The 20345-nt window shown below is 44.4% G+C and overlaps 2 protein-coding genes across 2 annotated transcripts in view; one reads left to right on the top strand and one right to left on the bottom strand.

Annotated features, from left to right (window-relative positions):
* Positions 1 to 6619, bottom strand: part of prkn (parkin RBR E3 ubiquitin protein ligase) — a 38233-nt gene extending 31614 nt beyond the window's left edge. Inside the window, exon 1 of the mRNA XM_062463836.1 lies at positions 6482 to 6619. Coding sequence (XP_062319820.1) covers positions 6482 to 6488 — 7 coding nt within the window. The 5' untranslated portion in view covers positions 6489 to 6619. The remainder of the gene's footprint in view (positions 1 to 6481) is intronic.
* A 172-nt stretch (positions 6620 to 6791) lies between these two features.
* LOC134022363 (uncharacterized) lies at positions 6792 to 11656 on the top strand. The gene is made up of 5 exons (XM_062463835.1): positions 6792 to 7033; positions 8967 to 9108; positions 9356 to 9771; positions 9914 to 10142; positions 10914 to 11656. The coding sequence occupies exons 1-5, from the start codon at positions 6926 to 6928 to the stop codon at positions 11027 to 11029; spliced, it is 1011 nt and encodes a 336-aa protein (XP_062319819.1). The 5' UTR covers positions 6792 to 6925; the 3' UTR covers positions 11030 to 11656.
* The last annotated feature ends 8689 nt before the right edge of the window (positions 11657 to 20345 follow it).

The following is a 20345-nucleotide window of genomic DNA, read 5'->3' as shown; positions in this document are numbered from 1 at the left end:
GGAGTGGCAGGCAGCCAGATCAATACAGGCCGCATGCAGGCAGTAATATGAAGACAGATTGGCTGAATACTTAACTGCTGTATCGCAGAAAAGGAGCCAGGGGAGTCTTTAGCATAGGAGCCAGACAGCCCGAGAGAGGAGGGGAGGAGGAGAAAGAGGGCGAAAGGGAGTGAGAGAGCAAGGAGAGGATGAAAGAAGATAAAAGGAAATGGGTGATTGGTGGGAGGGAGAGGCAGTATGGAAAGGGACGGGGCTGAGGGAGAGAAAATGACAAGAGGACAGAGGAGTCAAGCAGAAGGTAGGAAGGGAGAATGTGAGGAGGCATTACTATCTCCCTTCATCATAATGACGGATGTGATTGACAGCTGGCAAGCCTATCTAAATCCTCCGAAAATCCAGAGGCGGTGTCTGCGTTTCCTATAGGATGATGACAGACTCTACAGGCTGTAAAGGCGGTGGTATGAGAGGCTCGGAGGAGACAAATACCTCCAATCTCGGAGCCCCCCTAACTCCTTTCTGCTTCACATTGATTAGCGATAAAGCACCAGCCCTGGCTGCCCCCAAAAAAACATAAAATATGGTCAAATCCATAGCGTCTAATTTCCCCCCACATATAACAATAAAGAAGATGGATGTCCTCAATTCCAGAACTCACTTTGATCAATTAAGAGAACCAATTCCCATGCGGCCGGTACTAGGAGCTTATCCCCTTCCACCATCCTGTTCTCTTGCCCAGAGTGATAGAGGTGGAGTTCTAGTGTGAGGGATGGAGCCTGGAGCGTACTAGGGCGTCTGTGTGTGTGTGTATGTGTGTGGGGCCTGGCTATCCTTCGCAAGGGTGGCATTGGCGTTGGGGCAGACGCCAGGGCCCACCAGCCTGCTGTCCACTGGAGGATCATCTCTCAGATCAATAGAGGGATTGGGAACGGAACCGTTTCAGTAGCCGAACATTTAGCCACCAAAAGCCTGCCTCAGTTGAGACATCAGGAAATATAGCGTTGCTCACCCTATCTGTACGCTCCTGTTAATCTGACACTGGGATAACGCAACACACACATAGGTTCAAAACACACACATCAACATAAATACACACACACACAAACATTTCCAACAGGTGACCAGATAGACAACATTCTCATACAAAGAGATGATGATAAAAACGAGTCTCTCCTAAGATAAGACTACTGTATGCTACGTCTGGGTGCACAGGGGGGGGACCGACACACCTGCGGAGTGATGCTGCCCACACGCTGCGTTGTTATTGGAACACACCTCACAGGCAAACAGTCTCTGTCTGCCAATGTAAGAGTTAAAGATAGAAAGAAGCTTAGATTGCTGTTGTAAACAGTGTTGTGCCTTCTGGGTCAAAAGCAACACAAGCAGAAATGGCCCAGCCATAAAGCAGAATTTATTGTTATCTGCAGATTGTTCTGAGCTCACAGTCACCTGTGGTGGCAATTCATTCAGTGGGGGCTTTTTTTTGGTGTATGCTGACAAAAGATAGTCATTATTTAGCACCGGGAGGAAAAAAGCTATTATGTTATGCATGGTATAGCATAGGATGGCCTGTTTCTGTTGAGAGAGCGAACAGGACACGCGGGCTGGTGTGGTGTGCGTGGCAGAGGGGCGCTGGGTAGCATGCTTGGTTGGCACTGCCAGCCTGCCTGTCACAGCTCCATCTGAGGGTGGGGAGACAGAGGGAGGTCATTAACAATGGTAATTAACCATTAGCCTGCATCTGCCACCTGCAGCACCTCAGGAGTGGCACAGCGACACGGGCAGAGACACGCACGGCTGGCCTCGCCTGAGAGAGGGAGGGGGAGGGTGGGAGGGAAGGAGGGAGGGAGAGGAACGGAATAGGCAAGAAACAGATGGAAGACGGATGAGAGGGAGAGAGGAGGGGGAGATTGAGGCAAATGGAAACCGAGAGCATAGTCAGTCAAGGAGATAAGAAAAACAAACAAGTGTAAATAGAATGGCAATGACATCCTCTATCCAACTTGTTTGATAATAATAATAATAACAGCAGGCTTGTCAACCTTTCACCTTGCTCAGAAGAGGAGACATTGGCAACAGTACATAATGCATGCAGTTCATATGCATTCAGAGCTTAAGTCAACCCCTTCGTCAGTCAAAGCCCTCTGGTGTTGCCTGTGCGTCCACTTTACAATAAACTCCCCACACAGACACTCAGACATTCCACTCGTCCCTGTAAACCAGTCAGCTGAAGTGCAGTGTGGAGTGAGTCCAGGTGGACTTTATTGGGTAGGATAGAAGTCCAGGGGCATCAGTGAAAAGGCCAGATGCTTTATCCCCTTTCCTCAGATCTTTTAGATCCACTCTGCTCACCTCCCTCCTACCGTTCCTCTGCTCATCTTAGTCCTCCTCGGAAGCCATCTCACCTGTGCCCTCTCTCCCACTTCCCTCATATTAACGTCACCGTCGCTCACGGCGCATATTTGCATGAGAGCCACTGTAACCAATTCCAATTTCAGACAGAATTTGTTTTCCCAGACCCCATCAGCTGAGTTTTAATTAGAAACCGCACCGTTCGGAGAGAAGCACCGGTTGCGTTTGAGGTGGCTGTTCATTGCGGCGGGGGAGCTCAAGCATGAAATTATTCGGTGGTGTAATCATTGACTAAACAATAAAACATTAATTCTGGCAAAATGACTCAAAGAGAGATATTAAGTGAGAGGAATTGGGGTATCTGGGATGTAGGCTACACAGTGGTGGGAAGAAAACACACAAACCAAGAAAATCAACATTAACCTGGAGCTTGAAGATATAGATCTTTGTTAAGAGTCCACCCCAGCTCCCTCTTCTCATCCACGACTCCAAGGTGACCTTGGGTTCATGTGTTTGGGGTAAGCAGGAGCATACAAGGGAACAATCGAGTCTGTCCTTTCATCCAAATCAATATGACTGGATAGGGATTTGAGGGATACTTTGTGTTGTTGATCTATCCGGCCCTGTACCTGGTAACACACCTTCATATTTACCTCACATTCAATTATTGATTGACAGTAATACAGTCATTATCCTCTTGGACTTCCGAGAGTCTCTTATCTTCTCCGGAGGCAATTAGGTACTAGCACAACGTCAGCTCAAACCGCCAATATCTGTCCTTTTCACCCATTCCTGCTCATTTCTCCCCCTTCTGCTTGCCGTTTCTCTCCTTCCTGTTGTCTCTCGCTCTCCCTCTATCCATTTCCTTCGATCATTTCTCCCCCTTTCTTACCCCCTCTTTCATGACAGTGAGCTGGGAGATATGAAAACTTGTGATTGACACACCAATTTCCTTTCTGCCACCACACGCACCAAAGCCTTGATTTCTCAAGGTCCTCTCTTCCCCTTCGTCTCCCACGGAACCAATAAACGGAAATGGGAATAAAAAGGCATCAGAATTCGGATAAAGCAATAAGACCTATTGAATGTGTAAATGTGTGATTATAACTGGAGCCGTTTCAAATGCCTAATCTTTTCTCCACCCAACAGTAAGCCTCAGCCTTTGTGTCACATTAGCCGACTTGTTTGACTACTCTGAATGGGGGTCAAAGAAATGAATACACTTAGGACTATAGAACAAAGTGACCTATAGAACAAAGTGAACCTAACACTGAATGAAAAAAAACTGCATCGTTTGATAGTATTCAAAATCTCACTCCTTAGCATACACTGTTAAAGTTCAGCATCACTAGTGTTGGTGTAGTGTTGAAAGATGATAATGTGGAGTATTAAAGAACAGGGGCCAAGTCTCAAACCCAAAGGACACACAGATTCAGGGCTGTATAAAATGACAAGGTTTGGTTAGGATGGGGGATGTCTAGCCAACTCCTAAAATAAATAAAACAATAACATATTTAGCACTGGCTTGTCAAAACTAAATTAACTAGCCACAAGAATGAATTAAAAACCCATATGATTCAATAAAATCCAATTCACAGACACACATCCACTTTATGGCCGTATGTGGGACACTGACCATCACAACTAGTATACAACCTTGTTGGGGATTCCAAAAACCCCATGCACTAAGAATGGTCCATACAGACATACTTTGTGGAGTTTTGTGTGGAAAAACTTGACTGGCCAGCACCGATCCCTGACCTAAACACCATCAAACACATTTAGGATAGGCTAAATTACATCTGATGCGATCTGCAAGCCAGGTCTAATCGCCCAACATCAGTGGCCAACCTTACTAATGCTCTTGTGACTGAATAGAAGCAAACCCTTCAGCAATGTTCCAACATCTAACCTATTTGAAAGCCTTCCCAGAAAAGGGAAGACAGTTATAGAAACTAATTTGGGAACCAACTCCCCATAAATGCCCATGGTTTTGTAATGAGAGGGGCACAAAGAAGTGTCCGTGTACTGAGCAGTGTCCACATCCTATTGGCCATTCAGTGTAGGTTTACGTCTTACAGTCCAACGCTTTGGCTACGGCCTATTTTGTAGGTTCACATTTGTGCTAATCTCAATTTAAATACCTCAGCACTGATACTCCTGCCCTCGCTAATGAATGACTGAAGACTAATGTGGACACATATTCACGAAAAAATTATTCTTAGCCCAGAGTCTCTTTAAAAAAGGCAGGAAAGACACTTAGCTGCAACGAACGAAAAATCTATAGCAATTTATTCTCTCCTTGGACTCCAAACATAGTAAATAATCCCGTCACTATCTCTCTTCCGGTTGCACCACTTTTTGTCCCGAGAGTGCACTGGCGTCTCTCTCTTCCTCGCTCCCTCTCTTCATTGTAGACCTCTCTTACCTCCGAGAGTGTCTCCTCCCTGGCTCACTCTGGAAGTCTTTCCACTGGGACACAAGACTCAAAAGAAGTAAGCTGCTCCACCAAACGCCTGACATGAGGCCGAGAAGACTCGAGTGTAGAGTCTGTCTGAAATTGTCCCTCGCCCGTTTCAAATGCACACATTTTCCTCCAATCAGATTTTACAAAGTAGCACTCAGTTCTTATTATAGAGTAAAACGTATCCATGGTCACGGTCACACTGCCCTGTCACTCACTTAGTCGCTGCACATTCCTGATAAAGGCTGTTTACAGGTATCTGATCTGTCCGCTCTATTTCGACAGGATAGCCTCAAGGGAATGTGCTCTGAGAGGGACCCTGTCTTACATGGACAGTATGTCTGATGGTCAATACAGGACCGACAGGGGTGACAAGTTCAATAGAGTTGGCTTCCCTAATAGAAATTGATTTCATTTCTCAGCCTTCCTAAGTCCCTTCTAGAGACAATCCTTTTTGATCAATTTGATCAAAGCACTCCCACCGCTCCCTGAGGTATACAAGGCCTTTTGCTGACACTTTACTTTCATTTTATGGGCTACCCAGCAGGCTGCTACTTAGAGGAGCAACATAAATGAAAAAGGCATACAATCAACATGAAAGAGAGTTCTTTGGCTGAATCATGAGAAAAGGCTGACGTGAAAATGGTTAGCCTGTGAATAAAACTATGAAAATATCTATCCTGTCAAACATTCGCAGCATGAATTACATTCCCCCAGAACTGAACCATTTTGTTTAGCCTCTATCCAAAAAGTTTTGAAACAGACACATGGAACCAAGCATCTCTTAAACCTAAAAAACTGCCTCCAGAGAATTTCTGAACTAGAATTAAGATACTTTACAAGTGGGGATCCAAACACTCTCCAGAGACACAATCAATATGTTTTTCTAAACCTTCAACAGTGAGCCATTAAGGCTATTTCACTCAGTGGCGATCTAGCTCAGATTCATCTTGCATTTTTGTCTTGAGGTGCAGCCTAGAAACAAATACTGAGTTTGGAGAACTTTATTGTAAACATTTGGAGAGGGCATCATCCTTCTCCATGACTGACAACAGCCTTTCTTAACTTTACAATCCAAAAGAAGTCCCATCAATCACACTAAACCTCAGAAAGAAAGGAAAATAATCTCCCCTTGGCACCCTAAAGAAAGTGTTGGTGTGACACAATATCAACATTACCCAAATATGCTACAAACATTTCTGTCCGGCAGCTGACTTGACGTTAACCTTATAGGCAGTAGTCAATCGTTTCTGATTTACTGGTAATTTTGTATTCTATCTCCTAATCAATCACCTACTTGCTAGAGATGAGTTAACGACAAAGTCGACGTGTCACTTGTTGGCAGTCACCATGTTTGATAGTGTGTTCACATAAATGCAGTTTAGTAGACGCAGATCCCAAATGCAAACATACACTGTGTGGGGCCACAGGTAATGTTGACGTTTAGACTTTTCAGGTCTGGCAGAACGTCGACGTTACTTTACTTTACTTAAAGTACCCCGATCTAATAAAAACTCCCACTCCCAACTAGCTAACGTTACTGTAGCTATCTAACGTCGAGCTATCTAATGTCTCAAAGACGGCTACTGTAGTAGTAAACCTCCAAAAGCACCTAAATCCTTTCCTTAGACAGTGGATGGACAATGTCAAACGATCTTTATCACATACCAATCATGCTGAGGACATGTCCTCTACGTGTAAAGTGCAGAACGCAGATGCAGGCGACTGGAGACCTCCATACGTATTGTCATAGACTGTACTGGTGTGCCAGGGAGGGTGGGAAATGTAGTCCTTGTTTATACACTATCCTCGTAGCTACTCGCAAAGCATTAGATATTGATGAGACTGTTGCATTTTACACTTAAAAATGTGCCAAAACACCTGTAATGAAATGTTATCGTCATATAAATATATGTCAGGTGCCAAAAAGATAAATACTGTTCTTTAAAATGACATCACACCGGAAACGTGACAAACCGGAACTAGTGTTATCAATGGAAATTGAACGTGCATTTGTACAGTTGATAAGCTACAGTAAAAATGGCAAACGCTGAAATTACAAACCTCAGAAAATTTTAGGACTTCCGCAAGCCAGCCCCTGTAACTGTAATAATGGGGGAAATGCCGCTATCGCAACCTTCCGAATGTGAAGGCGGGCGGAATAACGAATGCATCCTTCAACAAAGAACAGAGGCGGCTAGTATTGGAATTGCCAATAGAGTAAGATTATTTTGTTTATATGATAATTTTATGTGGGCCACAGGTAATTATGACATTTAGAATTTTCAACACTGCCCGAATGAGAATGTATTGTAAATGATATATTTAAAGCTAGTTAACGTTGGCTAATGTGTTAAGAGTGTCAATAGCCTACACCTAGAGTGAAATGTAATCGTCATATAAACGCCAAAAAGGATGCGAAAAAGAGAAACACACATGCATGGACTGTATTCATCTTTACCAATAGTAAATATGCTGCTGTCATAAGGACAATTATAGTGAAGGGGTGTGGTGGTGCGCGTGCGTTGATCGTACCTCCTCCAGATTGACAGGTGCACCATCCATGTGCATGCCACATAAGTGTCCCCCTACCCAGCTGTCTAAACCTTGACACCAATTGATTACTCGAAGAAAAATACTTTATAGTATGTCTGGAATATATTTTTTCCAGCCATCATCATTTAAGTGGCGCTTAGTTAAAATAGGTAACTTACTCATAGAGAACTGTACACGCTCTTGCTTGATGGGATGTAAATTGCGACCATTTACCACATTTCTGCAACCCTCTCCACTATACCGGATTTTCACAAATAGGCTGTATTTATATATATATATATATATATATATATATATATATATATATATATATATATATATATATATATATATATATATAAAAAACAAAGTTAAACAGTTATTCTTTCAGCTTTATCTAGTCCCCACCTCCATACTGAAATCAGCATTAGTAACATAGACAACAAACACAACAACTGTATGATATGCATACAGTAAAGGCTCTTCACAACAAGTTTAGGACTTGAATATGTCATTAGATAAATAAACTATTCAAAAGAATAAGCATATCAGAAATAAGCATACATGAAACATTTTCTTTCAATGTACTTGACACAAGATTTGTCCAATAAAAGCTATTAAGAGCTTGAAGAAACTTGAAGACTCAAATCTGTGGGTTTGGGGATTCTTCCAATGAATTGTCTTGTTTGAAGCTTTGCCTGTGTTTGTTGACTGCACATGGGCCAGCTAAATCTCAGCTACCAGTAAATGATGCAAACTTCATTAATATTCAAATTGAAAAAGCATCAACGTAATGTTTTCTGCATCTCTTCAAATATGATGTGGCGTATAACAACCCAACTTGCACGGTAAAATGATTGACTAAACATGATTCAATTTGCATATTAATGAGTGAGATGACAGATTATAAAATGTGGCCTTTTTCCCTTTCCTTTCAGGGAGCAACTGTAGTTTCAGACATTTTACTTTTCTGAAATAGTAAATAGCTTTGTAAAAATAAATAAAAATAAGAACACTGACATTTAATTTAATAAAGGGTTCTTAAAAAAAAAATGTAAAATTGTATTTCAAAGTGAAAGGATCAGTAGACCTTGTGTCCTACAATAAACCTTTCCAGTTATGTTTAGACATTTGTTTTCCCCAATAATAGCTTTGTTCTTTACTTTTGTTTTTAAAATCTCCATTTGTAGTGTGATTCACACTGCTTTATAATTCTGAATGTCTGTCTACTTTGTCTGTCAAAAGGTGACATATTTGAAGCTACAAATTAGCTCGAGTAATTTTCTAAATTTATTCTTTTGAAATGTCAGTCTTTTCTTTTGAAATGATAATGGTTCAAATTGAAAAATGTTTGTCATTCATTGATAATCATAAATACAGTCTTTTTAGAGACTTACCGGTAAATGCTCTTTCCAGTACAGTGAAAAAATATCAAATCGTGTTTATTCAAAACACTTATACAGAGAGTGTGTATGATAGTAATACAAATGTTTGTCAACCTACAAACCAAAAAGAAAAAGTATAGCCCCACAAGAAATATACTGAGCATGGTCCCAGAATTTTTGCCAATGTGTACACTAAACACAGCAAACCACCTGTGTGTTCCTGTCTCTCCCAGGCCATGAAGATTGAGACAGGGATCCTAACCCACTCCCATGCTGCAGAACTCCAGTTTCTCAGATCACGGGTCCGAGAGCTAGAGAGAGAGAAGGCGGCAATGGCTTCAGAAAACCAGCGCTTGAAGAACATGCTAGTAAAGGGTGAGACTGAGGAAGGCATTGGGAAATGTCGGGAGTGTTAGGGAAGTTGTAGCCACATGCAGGAGAAGAAGAAGAAGGGAAAGAAGGAGGGTAGAGGTTGAGGATGAAAGAAACAGAAGACATCTGGTCAGAAACACAGTCATGACGAAAGGAGTTGAACTAGTCGTTGGTTTACCATTGATTTACCATTGGTTCATTAGGCCATCACAGATCACTTTATGCTGTTTCTTCAATTGCTGTTTTTCAGAGATACCTGGGTTGCTGTCCACCATGTGGCAGACCATGGGCTCAGCCAGTCAGAACCCTCACCCTGCCTCCCCGCAGACCGTTTCTGCGGCAACAGGAAGGGACAGCTTCTTATACATGCATCAGCATTCCATGTCAGGACACTCTACACAGGACAGAGACTACAGTCGCTCCCTGCACGAGCCCATGTCCAACCACTCCACCATGGGCCAGGACGGCCTTAATGGGGATATACCCAACTATGGAGCCGAAATGGCTGCCAGTGATGACGATGTGAATGGGGATGACTTGGACCTGAGTAATATGGAGGGTGATGACCCCCATGGATGTGCCACCTCCCTTTGCAGCCCGGTAGAGATTCCTGAGATGAGGCTTTGCTCAGAGACACACTGCGGCAATGGAGACTCGAACCTACATGTGAGAAAACGTGTCCGGTCTTTTACTACGGGATTGCGATGTCGATAGAGTCTCCCGCTAGTGTAGCAGTCGTCATGGTATTGGTCGACTTGTTTCTTCTCCGAGGTTTCACGTTGTCCTTTCCACCACCTTATCTACCCAGGTCAACCACATAGAGGTGTACCCAGGCTCCGGTGTGTTCTGTGAAATACGGTCCTGGCATGCAGCCAATCAGACGCAGTCTCCAACAGCGATGGCACGGACCCTGTTGCTAGGCGTATTTGACATGGACACGCTGATGAACAGCAACCTGAGGGGGGGCCGGAGCCGTAGGCCAACCTATCCCGAGCAGCGCAATGCCCTGGACCCCCATAAGATCAACGCCATCTACAGTACGTGTGCTATTACAAACTCATTTCCTCTGTGATATCGTGTTATCTAATTTCCTTTGATTCAACAGCCTTTGTTCGTTAAATTCCATTTCCTTTACTTCGTTTTATTTATCGACACGTCCCTGGCCCCGTGCATAGTTATTCCATTCATTCATCTTTATCTGCTGAGGTTCAGTCATTAACCTTCAGCCATTGAGGGATTCTTGTGCAGTATCAGGGTGCAATGAGATCTGTCAAGTGCACATACAATGCACGTAATGCCATGTAAGTGTGCCCTCCACTTTCAAGAACACACGGCTTCTGGGCCAGCATTCAGTCATCGAGTTTCATTCTACATTAGCGTCCCACGTTTTGTTATTGTTATATTCACGAGTCATTGGGAAGCGACTTCTCCTCAACATCGTATCTAGCATCCAAGTAAGCCCCTCATGTGCATGTTATTAGGCTGTGCTTGAGTGTGGAGATGTCACCATAATTCAATCTTGGTATAGAGAAAAAAAAAAAAAAAAAATATATATATATATATATTAAAGGTGTGCTTGGTGTTTTGGAGACGATGAGGATTGAGAGGGGTGCATGTGGCAGAGACGGCTTGGCCCTTTTCCGATCCAATAGTCCCCCTTCATTCATCATCATTTTGGTTTTAATGGGCTGACAGGTCTGGCATGGCTGAAAAACGGCTGTGTTCCTCCCCGCCCCTCCTCCCTCCTCCTTCCCTGTGTCCCTCCGTCCAACTGTTGTTGTGCTGTCTGTCGCTCTCTCCCTCCGCAGATGCCACCCTGGCCCGCTTCCCATTGGCTAGGAAGGGACAGATTGGCACCGGGATCAACTCCAAGCTATCCGAGATCCGCTTCCGATCCAGGAAAGTCAAACGGGAAAATCTCTGAGAGACTGTACCACCTATCACCACCAAAGACAGTGTAATTCCATCACCATTTTGGAGTCGTTTTTACATGGACTGTGTGTGTTTCTTTTTTGTATTTTTTTGTCGTATGCCTCAATAACTTATCACTAGAGCACAGTGTTTCGGTGCCAGTGACTTCTGCACATTAGTCTCATGATATTTATCCATTGATTTCTCTGATCCTCAGTATTAGACACCCTCTGAGAGAACCATTACCTCCCCTCGATTTCATTTTGTGTCCCGTCCCCTCTCTATCACCTCCCTCCGAGAGGAGCATCAGTCCCCTGGAGATGTCACTGTAACCCCCCCCCACACACACACCCCCCCTCCCACACACACACACCCCTTTCCCTAATGGACCCCCAGGTACTCTCAGCCTCCAGGAAGGAGACAGCAGAAATTAATTCATCTTTAAGGACTTGGTCTCGGGTGTCATCATGTTTTAGAGTTCACCTTGCCCACCGGGGTCTCTTTGGGGGTGGATTCAGTTCAGCTTTGAAGTGGGAGAGAGATTGTGGTTTTACCTACAGGTAATGTGTAATATGTCTTGCAATGTGCCATGTCAAGTTGTTGGATTTTGTGGTTGTAATAAAAATTAAGTTTAATTGTTGCTTGATAGTTTTTTTATACCACACCAAAAATGATAGTTATCTTTATATTTTCATCTGACCAAGCTACCCTCTTGAACATATATATAAAAAAGTATTCTATATTACATTTTGATGTACACTCATTTAGTCCTAGTTTCTCCTGTGCAAGTAAGTGGAGTAGTATGGCAAGGGGATGGCCCCCATAGTAAGTGAAACACACCCTTAGTGTCAGTCATCCTTTATCAGAGATTACCTGCTAAGCTTCTCATTTATCTTTGTTCACAAACACCCACACAGATAGGGCTAAACAGACGCTCATTGGTTAAGATTGTGATCCTCATCCCACCTATTGAGAGACTAATATCCCCATAGTGCAGGTCATTGTGGTAAGCTTTGTTTGGTCTCAAAGCAAATTCAATAAAGCTGTATTGCTCCTGTTAAAGGCATCACAGTGAACTACAGAAAGTGGAGGAAAGCTAAGCTCATCGCAGGAATCATTCATGTGTTTGAGAAAAACAAAATGCCACGGATCCACAGCTATTATACCTGCTATCTACTTTTTCGGACCCCCAAGGCAGCATTCTCTCCTCTGGCAAATTAATAATTTAATGACTTATCTCTCTCCCCCCTTTTCTCTCTCTCTCTCTCTCTCTCTCTCTCTCTCTCTCTCTCTCTCTTGCTTTTATATCTCTCCCTCCTATTGTTCTTAACTCCCTGTCTCTTTCACCCTACTGGCCCCCTGGGTTTCACAGTGTCATTGTTTCTCTGAACCAAAGAAAGAAAGGGGGAAAACAATCAGAGCGTTCCTGACGGCATGTCTAGTCTGGACCCTGGCTATGAAATCAATATGGTCTTTCTGATGTTTTCATTTATCTGTGTCAAAACAAGTCATGTCTGCCGTGTGCGAGGCTGACCACACCACGAGCCGGGAGACATTGTCAATAATCACTGAATGTCAGGTAAAAAGGTGAAATAACAAACAGCAGAGGACGTAGGGAGGATCCAGAGATAAAGAAAACCGACTCCACTCCGCTGTTTCATAGGCCACACTGCAGTAGCCTCAGACTGGGTTTAGCAAAGAAGTCTGGGGTGTGGGCCCACAGCAGAGTACCTTATCTTCCCTTTGGTAAATAGATTGAACTTGAAACTAGACTTACAGAAACCTGAAGACTAGAATTAGCATTGCTACTGTTATGTGTGTCCATTCACACATTGTGTGAATTATCATAAATTAGCCAGTGGTGGGTCAGTCTGAAGAGATGAAGGTCTCGGTGAATCGGCCTAATCAAAGTGGAGAGCAGGGTGATATCAGATGTACATGATTACAATTAGCTGTAATTATCTGTAATTGTTCAGGTTTGTTCTCAAATTGAATCCTATTATTCCCACATTTCACAAACATTGTCGGTTGTGTAAGATAAAGAGTTATTAGAATTTTCCAAATCCTCTTGTATGTAACAATTTCGTTTTCATGTCCTCGTTAGTGTCATTCTCATTTTAGCCTCCTTAACCCTTGTGTCCTACTAAGTGTGAGGTCAGGGACCTTTTCACCACCAGGTGGAGCAATAAGTGTGAAGCTCCAGGGCTCCAGGGTCCAGAGAGAGACTGAGGAGAGAGGAGGGAGGTTGAGGGGGTGGAGAGAGAGAGAGTGAGAGAGAGACACAGCAAGGGAAAGGAAGCACAAAATAGTTGGGGTTGGGTTGATTGGTAGGGAAAATACTAGTGTGCGTTTGAGTCTCACATTTTGTGGCACTTTCCTTTGTGTCTCTTTCCCACTTTTCTAATAAGATTATTTTGGATAAAGGCCAGGAAATGGCAATGAATGATTATGCGATTACGGTGTTTGGTAGCAGCATCTTTATTAAGTAATGACTTCTTAAATTGTTCAATGATAATTTCCTCACAGCCACCCTGTAGACTGCTCTATTACAGCAGTGATATGATCTAGCTTCAGAGACATGCTTCACCTCAGTTTAGTATGCACAACGCCAAATCCTCCCCTCATACATCATCTTAGCTTTCCCAGTGGGCCCTTTCATAACGCCATGAATTATGCAGTAACCATTTAAGACAATCCACCATAATTTACTTTTAAAAATAATTTTTGGTCAACGTGTTCTTCCACTGCTCTCTCTGTGCAAAGAAAAATCTAATTTGCAAGTGTAATAGCATTAAGGTATTCTCAGCAATCACTGCTTTATGTCATTAACTATTGAAAAAAGGATCCTGGGGTTCACCATTAATAACTGTTGGATTGGAGTTGTGTTCGTCAAGGCACCTTAATCGTTTCTGGAGCAAATAATTAAAGATTGGGACTCCTTTTTATGTTGGAAATGCCCAACTGGTATCATGCTGGAACAATTTACTGGTCAAAGGCTCCAACAGAGCTCTGTAGGATACCATTGCTAAGAGGATGGTGGGGGACTTGTCTATGAACAATTAATTGCAAACTATAGAGACTGCATCAGTAAAAATAAATAATTGTTCCACTACAAATTAGAAACGTGTTTTCTGTGCCTTGTGCCTGTTATCTGTCTTGTTCGGATGTGAGGAGCTGATTTTCATTCGCGTCAGAGAAGTGTTTGTCATTGCTCACATCCTTCCTTTGGAGAAACAGCTTTCTGAAGACTGATGTCGATTGAAGAATATGTCATGTCATCTTGCCCTGAAATATACAGTAGATGCTGAAGAGAGAGAGAGAGAGTATCTTTGGCATGTCTTTTTTTCGAGTACAGATAGTCCCTGGGATATTTTCTGCCAAGTTTCAGTCAGAACTGCACTGGCAAAATGTTGGAGGAAGTGTCTTGCTATGCGAGGAGACTGAACCATATGTCTCCATCTGGTGATGTTGGTGAGGGATGAAGATATGATTGTAGAAGCTGTGGAAGATGAAAAAGCTTTGGCCCTCGATCTCTACAAGCAATCCCAGGCACTTGTCTTTTGGGGGTGGTCCACACCTTCTCCCACCCCTCTCCTGTTATTTCTCTTGCTCTCTCTCTCTTTCCCGGCCATCCTCTTTGTTTGCTGTCCTTGGCAGTCCTGCAAAGAGTTCCAGGCCTCTCTGTGTCGTTCAAGAATAAATAATAAGATATTGTCTTCATTAAGGAGTCCTTGTTTTAGGAAGCTTGGGCCTTGAGTTTGGGGAGGGCCAGAGAAACTAGAGGGATGGAGGGGGGGGGGGGGTGTATGTATGGGGTGTGCATGAGCAGAATCTTGATGTGAGGCTCTCTTTGTGTCCCTCTGTTTTACGCTTGGTAACTGTGGAGATTCATATTCAAATGGGCCGGGGCTGTGTACTGCCAGTTCACACATTTACTTGTGGCCTCACACACACACACGCACACACACACACACACACACACACACACACACACACATACACACACACCCGGACGCACCCCCCATGATTAGAGCTAATTACAATGACGAATGCAACGCTAAGAGAATGTAGTCTCAATCAAATCTCGACTCAAGCGTGAAGTTCCTTTGCAGCTTTTTGGCAGGAGACTGTGTGAAGCTGTTGTGGGGCGGTGAGGGGATTGGGTTAGGGGGAGAGGAGCAGGGGGCTTATTAGGGGGTACCACTGTCTTGAGGAGTGAGGTGGCTGGCTGTAGCTCTCACCAAAACACCCCAACAAAGAAACACTAAATATCCCTGGTTAGTTCACAAGCAGTGCAAATCCGTTCATTGCCAATGACCACGACGGGTTGACAGAATCCAAGCCATGGACGAGTGTGTAGACCTGACAGAACTCCAGTGGTTATGCGTCACTACAGCCTACAGTGAAGGGCTACATGTACTCCCCCCATCCCCAGTCATACGAGGGTTTGAAGGTGACATTGAAGGAATGGCCATACATCATTGCAAAAAAATGTCAACGACATACGAGCAGATTACGACACCAAAGGACATAAGGTGGGAGCTGTAGCCTTGCTGCACTTTGTCACACCAGTCACACCATTCCCTTCATTCTTGGTGGCCACACTTCTCTCTAACGTTGTCATAGTGGCACCTGACAAGGCATCAGATTACATAGGATCCTTTGGAAGTCCACATTACACACACGCACACACACCATCCATGCTCACTGTTCTGACAGAGTCGATACAGCCCTGAGGAACTCCCTCTGGGCTTCAGAGTGGTGCTAGACAGCAGGCCAGCAGGTCCACATGTCCATTCTCTGAAAGGGGGACCTGAGGGTCAGGTCTGTCTTCAGTCACGAATCAGTCCTGGTCCTTGGAGATCACCATCACACCCCACTACTCACTTACGTAAACAACATGTAACATGTTCTTGAAATCAGCTTCTCTGGACATGTGTGTGTTTGTTTGTGTGTGTGTGAGGGAGAAAGTGACAGTTAAAGGTACCTTGAATGAGGTCACCAGCTGGCCCTTGGGACGAGTCATTTATGCACTGCTCGTTTCTGACACAAGACGTTTTTTGGGAGAAACAGCTTGAGTCAGCAACCGTGCTTTGATACGCTGCTGAACAGTTTGAACAAGACATGGGGACAGCGAAAAGGTTTTTGGAGAGATATGTTCCCTCTCAAAGGAAACGTGTAATATCAAATGCTGCTCTCAAATCATCCCACACCGAGGACACATCTTAAGCTTTTCATACGATGACACTAACAACTCACTGGGGATGCTGGGGTGAACTCCTCAAGTGTCTATTGGAGGCTGGAATGAAACGATAGCATTTGAAGCAACCAATCATGGAGTCAACATTGCTGCTGGCCTGCATTGTTACTACCTTTGTAGGGGAGGAAGAGGTACCCTGCTGTTTACAAGGACTGCAGTCCATTACTCAGACGTTCTTTTAAAGCAAGGCATTACTGTGGTGATCACACAGACCCAGGGTGGGGTGGTTGCAAGTGGTGGAGACTGGGGGACGGGGGGGGACGGGTGATAAACTGTTAATAGCACCAAGAGAGCCTACAGTCCTTTACTTCAGCCAGTCTTTGTGCTTAGCCAGCCTGGCTGCCTGAGGGAGGGGGGCTCTTTGAATCATGGGGGGCTCCATCACAGGAGGAGAAAAGAAAGACTCTCCCGCAATAAAGTTGCTGTAGAGACGTTCAAGCTGCTTCTCCCTCCTTATGGACCTCAGTGGTCGAAAGCGCCTGGCCAGCTCACAGATGGCTGATGGGAATCTGAGTCTGTCGACGTCTGTCATGGCATTCAGCCGTCCAAATGGAGGCTCCATCTCCAGTCAGTGTACCTAGACTGGGGGGGAAGAAAAGCAATCAGTTGAAAGTGTCTACAATAGTCACAGCATCACATAGGCTGAGATAGAATGGTGAAACATGTTTTGTAATCAAAGTGCTCTCATTCCTGGGGAAACGGGCTGTGCATGGGCTTTGTCTGTTTTCGCTTCTCACTGGATGGAAGATGTTATCTTTCCGTCACACACAATCAGATTGCACATTCCCCAGTGCAGGGCCTGGACATGTTAGATCCACGTAACCTTTGGTTAGATCCAGAAAGACGATTGTGATTTGATCCCATCAATCATACTGATATAGGTGTTTGACGTTTACATTCATGGAAGCTGGCACCCTGCATTCATCATTTCCACTGTAGACAGGACTGTGTTTCAGTGTGGCCATTCAAAGAATGGGTATTCACATCCAAGAAGGTACACTCATAATTCAAAATATAATTTGCAGGCAATCATACACACATCTTTTTCACTATGTATGTACTTTAACCTATGCAAAACATATAAACCTGGTCACAGAGAGGTGTGCATTTCTTTCACGGACATCAAACATCCAAATGATGCAGATAACTGTTCTCCAACGTCTCATTTACATACGGAACATCACATCAGCCTACAACGTACATCCCATACATTATACCTTAATCGAAAAGCAGACTTCACATGTTTTGTGTAGGCTACTGGTGGAAGAAAAAAACAAATTTCATCTGTGGTTTGTTTGTTCCATTCTGGGTACTGTACATGATGGTCTATTTTTAATTCAGATGTTGACAGCCACTGCAACTGTGAGGTGAGACTTTGATACAACGTAGGATTTTCTTCATGTCAGAAGAAGCCAAGCTTGAGGTTTGATAAGCATGGAGGGGGGAGATGGAAAATGTTCAGATTTCATCTCCAACATTCAATTTCCCTGATGATAGTCCTCTGACGGTCTCAGAATGTGTCCTTGTTCTCAGACACATCAAACAGATCCATCTAAGCAAAGCAAAAAGCGAGTTGCTACTACATTTGATTTATTTGGATGATGGATAAATTGTGTCAGCCCATACTTTCTCTTCATCCTAACTTAGAGTTGCTGGTTTTCATTATAAAAGGGTAGTTTTGTCTCTGTGTCCATTGTTATATCAAGCCTGAAATAATGGTGAATGGTGCTCATTGAAAACGACATGAGGCAGGCAAGTCATTGTCGCTTAAGGCTCTGAACACACACACACACAGACATGCACGCGTGGCTACACACATGAACAGAAACACACACCTTAAAGCTCGCCGAGATAAGAGAGCAGAGACAGAAACAGTCAGGAGACAGTCTAAACACGAGCCGGAGATGCTATCAGCAGACAGCCTAGCATCAGCTAGGGAAGAGGGAAGCGAGTGAGGAAGGAGAGGAATGTTTGTGTGTCTGTGTGTCTGTGTGTCTGGGGTGGGGGTGGGGGTGAGCGAGAGAGAGAGAGAGAGAGAGAGAGAGAGAGAGAGAGAGAGAGAGAGAGAGAGAGAGAGAGAGAGAGAGAGATTGATAATTGTCGTGTTATCATTACAGAGATATTTTCCCTGAGTTGTAAACTCACTACCCTCTAGGGGGCGATGGTAGCACCGCCCCAGCGTCTCAGTTGAAAGATGGAGAGGAGGAGACACAAATACGGACTCCAATATTTCTGTCAATAATAATTTGTGGTCAACAGTGGAGCTTTAGGCCATGCAGATTGGAGATGGGGGAGGTTTTGGCACAGTGATGGAATGTAGGAGATACTGAAAACACCCCTCTCTCTCTCTTACTCCCTCTCTCTCCCTTCTTTTCCTTCAATCCACCACTTTTATGCCCATACGTTCCTCTACCTTTCTTTCCTCCATTACCCCGTATCTCAGCTGCAGGAAAGAGCAATATTTCCTACTATGCTACCAAATGTCCAAAAGACCTCAGAGTCTCCTCCACGACACAACACCGTCGTCTGAAGCCCTGTCCACCCCGACCGTGACCCACGTAGTCTGCGTGCGTTCACCCACGGCCACAAGGACTGTCCATAACTCTCACTGCATAGGAATTCCATTCAGGCACAAAATCAGGGCGATCTTTTCCGTCACCTCAGATGGGCTGATGGAGCTTTCTCGGGTGAGAGAAGAGCCCTGGTGCTGTGAGAGTGGCCAGGGGAGGAAGCCAAACGAGCTGGACGTGCTGGGTGTTGTGAAAGACCAAAGAGAAAAGGGTCCCAGAAGACTGGACTAGAGCCTGAGGAAGAGCTTTAGAGAGATGGAGGGGGGAGTGGGGTGGTGGGGGGCCGAGATGGGAAAGAAAACGAGAAAGAATGACTAAGAGAGGGAGAGAGAGAGGTTGTTGTGGGGACTGAGACAGAAGGTGAGGGCGAAAGAGTAGGAGAGAGAGAGAGATGATGGTAGAGAGGGATAGAGAGCAAGTGAGAGAGGGCGGCTGGGGACTTGGCTCCAAACAGCTTCGGTGGCAGGGCTGTTTGGCCAGCGATGTGTACTGCTCTCATTCTACGTGACAGGGGGACTAATGCTAATAGAACACTGGGTGGGGGGTGGGGGAGTCCTGGTACATCTATCTCCTGTCATTTATGTGTTAAGAGCCACTGGATGCATTAGTGTGGAGGATGTTGCGGACGGCCATTAGAGTTACGCTGAATACATCATCCATATTGTCCCCAAGGTCTTGAGGATGCACTGTTCTGCTGATTCTGTAACCTCTGCTTGTTTTCTACTGTTATTCCACAGATAGTCTACTACATGCTCTGTACCCAGAAGGAAATGAGCTCACCAGGCAGGCTCCATGTTACTGTCCGATGTTCCCATGAGGTGTAAACGTGTCCAGGTGCCTCCTGACAGTGGATGTCACAGCTAAGGCCAATACAAGTTACAACCCTCCCCTCATTGTGCAGATTCAGATATGTTGTGTCGGTTCGCCTCCAGCCTGGATCTCCTATCTGTTAGCAGATTGTGGACCTAACTCCTGTGTTCACCATCCATTGAGCTGTCAGCACCTGTTAGCTGAGAGCTTCATCAGAGGATCCTCACAAACAGGAACATGCACTCCCAATCCTTCTGATCTCCCCCAGAGAGCTGACCAAATTCTTCTTATCCGTCACAAAAGGAGGTGAAATGAAATTATGATTTGTTTTTATTTTCCTGCCTTTGATAGTTGTTGCTGGTCATTTAAATGACAGGATCTAGCTGTGCTGACGTTCTCCATTTAGCCTGCTAGCAGCCTTTTCTCTCAGCAAGTGTCTTGTGGGTTTGACACAGAAGTTGCAACTAACGCTTGCACACAAACATTAATGACATGGTTCTCCCCCTCACCCATCACACATGTTGTACTGTATGAACAGACACACATACGTCCAGGCAGGGAGTTTTTATTTGAGCGAACAAGCAGCATGTCTTGGATCTTCTCTGTGAACAGTGTCATTTGTGTGTGTGTGTATGTCTGTGCGGGTGTGTATCTGTGGGGTCTGTTTGTGTGCTTCCTGGGTGTGTGTG

The sequence above is a fragment of the Osmerus eperlanus genome, chromosome 6, assembly GCF_963692335.1.
Source record: "Osmerus eperlanus chromosome 6, fOsmEpe2.1, whole genome shotgun sequence".
NCBI lineage: Eukaryota > Metazoa > Chordata > Actinopteri > Osmeriformes > Osmeridae > Osmerus > Osmerus eperlanus.
The sequence above is the reverse complement of the archived record's forward strand: the minus strand, read 5'-3'. Positions and strand labels throughout refer to the sequence as shown.

Bases quoted from the DNA above. Each gene is read 5' to 3' on its own strand.
- LOC134022363 (XM_062463835.1), top strand. From the start codon at position 6,926: ATGGGGGAAATGCCGCTATCGCAACCTTCCGAATGTGAAGGCGGGCGG. The intron at 9,772-9,913 runs GTGAGAAAACGT...TTATCTACCCAG, and splicing joins ATGGAGACTCGAACCTACAT to GTCAACCACATAGAGGTGTA. The intron at 10,143-10,913 runs GTACGTGTGCTA...CTCCCTCCGCAG, and splicing joins TAAGATCAACGCCATCTACA to ATGCCACCCTGGCCCGCTTC.